Genomic DNA, 8,994 nt, shown 5'->3' with positions numbered 1-8,994 from the left:
AACTTTAATTAAAATCTACCTTTCTTCTCTTATCATCACTTGTATTGCATAGTCATATATTTTAACTAATTTTTCATTATAAATGCAGAACACATGAGTAAGTTAAGAATAAATATGTTACAAAACAGAGAGAAAGTGAAAACTAAAACTCAGGATCGTTTCTCAGGAAGCCACCTAACATATTTCTGTGCATTCTTCCAGAAACGTGCAAAAACAAAACCTTTTCAACTCGTTTTTAATTTTATGCAGTTGGAATCTTCGTCTGTACGCAGTTAGGTCTTGATTTTTTTCCTTTTCCACTACACACACCACAAGTTTCCATACTATAAGAAGCAATAATTTAGTCTGCTTTATATAATTTTCTAAATGACATATTTATCTCAATTTTCAGTAAGAGTATTACGCTATATAATTACACCATACCATAACTCTGTAACCAATTTCCTGTTGACTGAAACATTGTTTTTACTTTATGCTATTTTTTTTGAAAGGAGGGAAGGTTTACTTAGTTCACAGTTACTTTTTGCTATTTAAGAACAATTTCATGGTGGATATCCTTGTGATATACATTCAAAAATATCTCTAAGGCCATTTCCTAAATTAAATTTCAAAGAGCAAGAGGATATATACACTTAAAAGTTTTGTCTCTATTAACATAACATAGTTAGCCAAGCTTTTTAAATTTCATGAATTTCTACTCCAGACAGGAACATGCTATCAACATTTTCCACAATGAAGAACACTACCAAATTTTTTATCTATGACAAACTAATATGTGAAATATAATCCTCATTTATCATTTTAATACATATTTCTTTCTTTGCCATGTTGAAAATCTTTTATTTACTTACTGTTCTGTGAGCTTTCTCCAACTTTTCTATTAGGTAATATTTCCTTCTATTAGAGTTATGCAAACTCTACATGTTAGAGAAATTGGAACTTTGCCTTTCATACAGATTGTATGTTTCCTCAAATTCCTATTTTTTTGTAATATTACTGATGAAAGCTTTAATGTAGGCAAATGTATCAGACTTTTTACTCACTATAGTTTACAATCTCACACATCAGTTTTGTCAGGGTAGTAGTCAGGACTCACAGCATCCCAGCTGGCTTGCCGCCTAGAAGGACTCTCACTTGGCCATTAAGCTTCATTAGAGCAAGTAGTGCAGCCTGGCCTATAATATTCCTCAATGACCGGATCAGGGTACCAGCCATATCTGGCATTCAATTCAACTTGGATAAATAAAGTCTCTGTCATGGTCTGAACACTGGGATACACCCAAGACTCAAATTAAAATCTGAAATCCCAAGGTGATAGCATTAGGAGTCAGGGACTAGGATGGAATTAAGTCATTAGGGTAGAAAGCTCATAAGTAGGATTAGTGCCCTTATAAGGGAGCCCCAAAAGCCCACACCTTAGACTAGGTGAGAATATAGTGAGAAGACACCACACATGAAATGAGCCCTCAGTATTCCACATCAGACACAGAAGCTTCAAGTCTTGGTCATGGGAATTCCCAGGTCCCAGAATGATGAGAAATAAATGTCCACTGTTTGTAAGCCATCAAGCTTACAATATTTTACTATAGCAAACCAAATAGAACGAGGGCTTCTATGGACACTGAACTCCATCAGACACCAAGTTTCTGTCTCCCCACTCTGACAGTCTCTCTTATAAAAGGCTGTGCCAACAGGAGACTGCAAGGAGCTAAGATGCCTAGAAAAACTGACAACAGAAAAAGGGAAGCTTTCCTAAGATCAGGTATTAGAATGAATGGGTGAGTGAGTGAATACTCAGAACTATCTGGACTAACTAGATGTAGGTACTAACAAAGACTTTCAGGCTCTGCTACATAGAAATATAAAAGTATATATGTACATGCTGAGAAAAAGCTCATATAAAATTTCTTCTTGCTGCTTGAGAAATTTAGCTTAAAAGTCACAAACATTCACATGGCCAAAATCATTGTATCCTTTGCAACATATATGATTATTACACTGTAAATGTCCTTTAATGTCCTTTAAGAAGTGAGTTTTGGGAGATTCTAATTACATCACTATTAAGTAACATCATCAACAAATCCTTTCTCAATTGAAGGATTTGTAAATAATTTTAAAATAGTTTATAAATTTGTTACATAAATATTATGTAAGTACTTATGTATATTTAAAGAAATAGCCAAATTTCCTCAGTACTAATTAATTCTAGATGTTTTAGGAAATACAATTATTTTTTGTTTGGTTGGCTTCTTTTTGGTACCAGGAACTGAACTCAGGATCCTATGCTTGCCAGGCAGGTGCTGCACCATGGAGCTACATCCCTGGCCCAGAAAGTATAGCTCTAAATTGTCAGAAAACAGCAGAAGGAAATAATACAGAATACCTAGAGGTAGAATGAGCTAGGTCAGGGGTGGAGAGAATGATAAACAGCAGGCCAAGGGCCTCAGAATCCTGAAGACTAGACTCAGATGTCAGGGACCATGAACACTCGGGAGAAAGTGAGCACAGTGTCCCTGAGGTCTGAGATTAAGCTTGGAGGAAAGAAAGAACAAACATGGAGACAGTATCCAAAACTCTTAGAGGATCTGAACAGCACTGAGGTCTAAAGTACAGTCAGCCCTGCATATTCCTGGTGGGCTGGTTCCCACATTCTCATCACTGAAACACAACCCATGACACTCAAAAATTAAAGGAGGCAAGGTTTCCTTTGACCTACAATTTGTAGAGGTTTCTATTCATAGTCGGCTGGCTCCAAAGCACAGCAGCATGACAGAGGAGACTTCCATATGGCGCAGCAGGAAAAGCAGAAAGAGCGACCAAGGGAGGAGAAAGGAAGCCAGATGCCTCCAGCCCACACCCTCAGCAACCACCTCCTCTTACCAGGCTTCCCTCCCAGCATCACATCACAATAAACTCCTCAGCAGAATGGTCTACTGCTGAGCTCCATGCCCCCATGGTTCAATCACTTACCCCAAGCCCCTCCTATGTCCTCTCGAAACTGTAGAGGCTCACATAACACTGCAGACACAAAATCCTCGCAAAGACCTTTATATAACATGGCATAGCTTGTACATCCAACCTCCATCCCCACACATCTCTAGATTCCTCATAACCTAATTGAAAGCAACCACTATGTAAATGGCTGTTATATTGTACTGTTTAAGAACTAATAATGAGGGAAAAGTCTGTATGTGTTTATTTTATTTTTTGTATTTAGTAGAGAATCTATAGTGTCTACAGGGTCTCACTACATAGAATAGACTGAGAGTGATTCTCCTGTTTTCAGCTACCCAAGCACTGGGATTACAGGCAAATGCCACCACGCCCAGTGTCAATCGCTGTCTCAACATACTCTGGGGTCAGGGCCGGCATGGCACACTGTGGATCGAACCCCAGCTGCTACACTCTGCCTAAGCAGGTGCTTTAGTCTGCTAAGCTATCTGGCTGGCCCTGTGTTTATTTTAGATTCAGGTATTTCCAAATATTTTTTGATTTTCAGTTACTTAAATCCATGGATGTGGAATGCACTGGTACAGAGAGCTGACTGTACTTAGGGAGTGTGACTGTCCACCAAATGCTGAGGATGGAGATGGGCAAGAGGAAGATGGTATGTTTACAGAATGGGTAGCATAATAATAGAAAACAAAATTCTCAACGCAGAAAAAAATCACATAGACAATTTTATTTTCTCTCTTTTCTAAAAAAGTAACCAAGAGCTGGTGCATTAAATACATACATACATACATACATACATACACACTGATATCAATCATGATCATATCAATCATGATCCAGAACTTTATTTATTCTATGGAATAGTGTATGAGAAGTTTTACTTTTTTCTAAAATATTTGAAAACAAAACCAAGAATGAAAGCAGAAGCTGGAGAAGAAAATTTTATTATGTTAACAAGGAGATGGGTGATTATGGTAGTATCTAAAATAAATGACACAGGGCCTTGGAGATAGGTCAGTAGAATAAACATTTGCCTGGCAAGCACAAGGTCCTGAGTTCAATCCCCGGTACCACAAAAAATAAATAATAAAATAAATGATACAAAAAAGAACAATATTATACGAACCATTTTGACATGATTACCAAATTTTCCCAAAAATCACAGGAGAAAAATCATCATTTTGACTTTACAGACGATATTCCAGCTACATGCCTGGTATTTTTAAGTAGCTTATGTTGTTATACAACTGGCACAAAAATCTCTAAAATATAAGCACTTTTACTCTCTTCCCTTTGCAGATACAGAAACTGAGCACAATTTAGTGACCTGTCCAAAATCACATTAGTGGCAGAGTCAGGGCTCTAAAACACTGGATGACAAAAAGGGAAGTTATTTTTTTTCCTTTGGTGGAACCAGGGATTGAACTCAGGCCCTTGCACTTGCCAGGGAAGCACTTATTCCACTGAGCCATCTGCCTGACCACTTGGGAGGTTATTTTCTCAGATGAAGATATAGGGTTTTCCTAGGAAAAGTACATAATTGAAGAAGAGTAGTAGGCTCACTAGCTTTTTATAGTGTGAGTTGATGAGCAAATCCAGCATGCTATAGAAAACACTGTTTTGAACTCTTTTGCTCTCTCTAAAATATAAAGAGAAAAACAGTAAGAAACCCTGCATTATATTTATTAAATAGACAAACCTGTTTGAAGGGTCTTCTCTGTTTACAGGTGATCCTAGGTACTGAGTAAAAGCATTTTGATGAAAATTTGGTTCAACAAATAGGTGGCAAAAGCACAGTGAATGAGCCAACATTTATGGAGGACGTTTGAGCTTTTCCTCAGCTTCCTCTGTCTCTCTCAAACTCTGGATGACAGCAAGGCGGTCTGAGGACTCATACTGGGTTTCAGGCATGGGTCTCCCTCCAGCTAGCAGCAGTGCTAGTAAAATTCCCCTCCCCACTTCTCAGAATGACTAGTCACAGTTGAGAAATGAAATGGAAGGTGTGGTCTTCAGGATAAGATTTAGGAAGCCATATGTTCTCTTTCAAGAGTTCACTTTTCACACAGCAAGGGGAAACTGCAGTGCTAGAAACAGCAGCTGGTGGAGGCCACACAGAAAAGCCAGCATCCAGGAAGCTGACCATGTAAGAGGCCCAGCAGCAGCCAGGTATGTTGGTGCAGGCCTGTAATTCCTGCTCTCTGGGAGGCTCAGGCAAGAGGATCACAGAATCAGCGCCACCACAGGTAACTTAGCAAATTAGCAAGACCTTGTCTCCAAATAAAACATTTTTAAAAGAAGTGGAGAAGAATAAGAAGGGAAGGCAAAGGATGAAGAGGGAAGAGGGGAGGGAGGAGGAGGAGGAGGAGGAGGAGAAAATGACACGATGGCAGGAGAGCTGTGACATAAGAAACCAGTTGTGGCAAGATAATGGAGCCACTGAGTGAAAGACACAGAGAACCAGCCAGTCATGGCCCTCATACTCTTCTGCGGTTTCAGGAGCTGGGCCTGGATTCTGTTAGGGCACGCTGCCGCTTCCAACTGAACACATCCCCGTGGACATGTCATCCCACCGGCACCACCTGCCCCTTCTCTGCTGAGTCTAATAAGCATGAGCATGCCATTTTAAAATCACATCTCCAACCATATCTAATAAAAGCAAACCATAAACTGAATTACAGTGAGAAGCTGTGCTCACACCCAAGTCCCTAGCATTCGGTGGAGTATATTAATGCCACTTCTGTAGGCTCAAAAATAATCAAATTTAATCCCCAAAGGACTCTGGGGAATTACAGGAAATACAGGCTTGAGAGATAAGTAGCTCAGAAGGATAAAGTTCAAGGGTGGACTTTGCTTTTCCATAAGTGTACAAAAGCTATTGTACCTTTCTCTGCTCATCTGTTATGGATACATGAGCACAGGGGCTGCCAAAGGGGCCAACCACTGAGATTATGAAAAGACCTGACTGGACAGAAGGAATAAGATGCTGCGTGTTATCTCAATTTACCTACGGCAGCATTCTTTCTGCACATAATCCACCCTTCCCCAGAATACAGGTTGGTGACAAGAAGCCTAGACAGCATCTGCAGGAATTCACCTGCTGTCCTACCAAGTGACATGGGGTGATTTAAACATTTCCACACTACAGTCTCTTTTACATTCAGAAATTCAAGGTGACAACTTCTACTTTTCCAAAGAAATTCAGTCTTTAGAATTTTTAGCACCACAAAATCCTAGCTGTAGGTAAAATAAATGAATCCAGATTCCTCCAAAGCCTCAATGTCCCTGGTTGTTGTTCAAAGAAACCCAGCCATAACTTACCCTTTAGTCTCAAGGAACCACATTTCATGTGTTTGATTTTCATGGTATAGCAAACAACCCATCTAACAAAAACATACTGAAATTTCTAACAGGCAAAGAATTTTACTTGCTAAATTATGACTATAAATTTTAATGAAGTTCAAGTATAAAGAACTTAGAAATATTTTGAATACTCTTCAATCTTCTCACAAAGGCTTTCTTTTCTATATTCAGATACACATTTCCACCCCATCTAAGCTCAGTCATTTAATTAATACACATTTGCTGAGTACCTACTTTATGCAAGACAAAGTTAAATGCAGGAATACAAAACCAGAAGTTGTTCTGGTCTTGGAGACCACAGTTATACTTAAGATGTGATCAGAAAATATGGCAGATTTTTAAATAAAAATTTCAAATTTTATTACTATGAAAGATACAGGGCCATGAAACCCCTCGGAGTGTTTCCACTCACTCTAAGCACATCTAGTCCATCATGCCTGCCACTGTCCAAAGGAGTTCAGGGAGTCCTCTTTCCCAAGGATCTTTTCCTAACTGCCTGGATGTCCTAGTAAACTCAGACCATTTTCACAGAAACTTGGACCATACAAAAACATTGTGTTGGGTCATCACGCTTCTTATTCACCAGCTCTGGCACCATGCGACTACTGGATCTTCCCCAAAGTCAAAATGTGTTCGACAGGTAAAGGTTTTGAATTGAGTCAGGACCTCAAGGTAGCTAGAACAAAACAACAGGAAAGAGGACTTCCAGAAACACTTCAGACAGTAGTAAGACTAACACGTGTATTTAAAGCAAGGAGGGTGTATTTTAAGGAAGACTCATGGCAATGTGTCTTTTCATATAATAATTTTTAAACTTTAAACATTTGCCATATTTTCTGGTGATACCTCACATAGACCTTGGTCTCAAAGGCAACACTGCTTTGGAATAGGATTAATGACAATCTGTCTCTTAGTGTAATACATTTTTAATATAAACACATAACACATTTTGTGATCACGTTTCATATAATTAAATAATAAATTCATTGTTACTATATGGGTAAGTGCTAAGAGGCAAGAGAGCAGAGAAGGAAGGTCTAATTACACTTTCTGGCTTGTAAATAGTGTATAATCTCAGACCCTTCCTAGTTCTTGATGAGAAACGAGTTGTAGTGATTGTAAGGTCAAAAGTAAGTAAGACACATTTGCACAGAGCTGATAGGAATGTGGCATAAACTACTGCAAATGCCACTTAGCAGAGGCCACACATGGGTAGATATTGCTAAGCACAGACCTTATAAAGACTAAGAAAAGAAAATAGAACGGACCCTTGACACAATAGGACTGTGGGCAGAGGGGACTCCTATGGCAGTAGCTCTAGAACCTTCCCCAAATTCCTTAATACATGTCCTTATCACTCCCCCTCACTGAAGGTAGGGGGTGGGGGGAGACATCTTGGACAGCCCTGCTTCTGCTACTAGAGCCGCGTCTGCAGTGCAGGCTGCTTTTCCCATGCAGAGATGGCTCTGAACACTAAACATCATTGCATTTAGTCCAAATAAATTACAAATTGAAAATTTTCATTAGGAAGCAGAGTCTATAAGTGTTATATTAGAACTATTACATTATAGACTAATTCAGTTGCTCTGAAAACCAAACTATCCTCCTTACCCAGCAACTCATACAGAGAATTCAGAATGGACTTCCAGGCCTCTCCTGCCTCTCGGCCGGCGACATCAGCGAAGTGCGCTGCACTGCTGTAGACGTGCAGGCGGTCGATGCACTCCAGCACGAGGTTGATCATGCCCTGGGAGGGAGCGGGAAACACTGCATGAAAATCTGCATTTCTTCTCACAGACCTAAAGGACAACACCGATTTATAAAACTATGGCTAAAAGCATGTCAGGTAATCCTAATGAAAATGAAGACAGTTTAAGAAGGAAACCCAACTATATGGGATATGAAGCGCTCTTCAAACAATCCAAGTGGATTTTAAATCCGGACTCCCATTCTCAAACACAAATGGAAGAAATTCATACTCACATCCACAAAGTTTAATCCTTGAATAAATGGATTGATCATAAATGACATTCGGCTGCTAAGCAAGCCTCAGAGCCAATCTTTGTTCTATAGACATTAATATAATTACTAAATTAAAAGTAATTTTTCAAAATTCACTCTGAAACACTCTACAAAGCACACTACATTTGAAATTATACTTCTATTATTGTCAGTAGATCAAGGTTTTAAAATAAAAGGAAAAATGAACCAAATTAGCTTATTCACACAGAATTTCAAAGGTACCACGGGGCCTCAGAACATTTCTCACTACTATCCAAATTGTTTCATATGAGAAACAGAAGAATCCCTAACTCAATATATAGTTGGTAACATTTAAGTTAGTATTTTAAATGTTCACAGCATCATACTGCATTTCACTCCTTCGGATGTTAAATAAACTCAGTATAGTAAATAATCTAGTAAATTAGCATGTATAAAATTAGAAATTCCCAATGAACTCATGGTTGTTTTTGGTTTATGTGGACATTTCCTTTTCTTTTATACCGTTTAGCTCTTAGATAAATTATTTATTTTACATACACAGTAAAAAAAAAAAAAGTCCTCAGAAAATGTCAGTTTCAAAGGTATCAGAAGGGCTAGGGAGATGACTCAGTGCAATAAGCACTTCCCCCTGGCAAGCGCAAGGGCCTGAGTTCAAACCCCGATTCCACCAAAAAA

The 8,994-nt window shown here is 38.8% G+C and overlaps 1 protein-coding gene across 6 annotated transcripts in view; it reads right to left on the bottom strand.

Annotated features, from left to right (window-relative positions):
• Positions 1-8,994, bottom strand: part of Ryr2 (ryanodine receptor 2) — a 681,083-nt gene that overhangs the window by 305,841 nt on the left and 366,248 nt on the right. For all 6 annotated transcript variants that reach the window (XM_023700826.1, XM_023700825.1, XM_023700827.1 and 3 more), the window contains exon 16: positions 7,927-8,062. In XM_023700826.1, coding sequence (XP_023556594.1) covers positions 7,927-8,062 — 136 coding nt within the window. The remainder of the gene's footprint in view (positions 1-7,926; positions 8,063-8,994) is intronic.

The sequence above is a fragment of the Octodon degus genome, unplaced genomic scaffold (genome assembly GCF_000260255.1).
Source record: "Octodon degus isolate 3935 unplaced genomic scaffold, OctDeg1.0 scaffold00127, whole genome shotgun sequence".
NCBI lineage: Eukaryota > Metazoa > Chordata > Mammalia > Rodentia > Octodontidae > Octodon > Octodon degus.
Note: the sequence above shows the minus strand (reverse complement) of the source record. Positions and strands in the feature narration are given on the sequence as shown.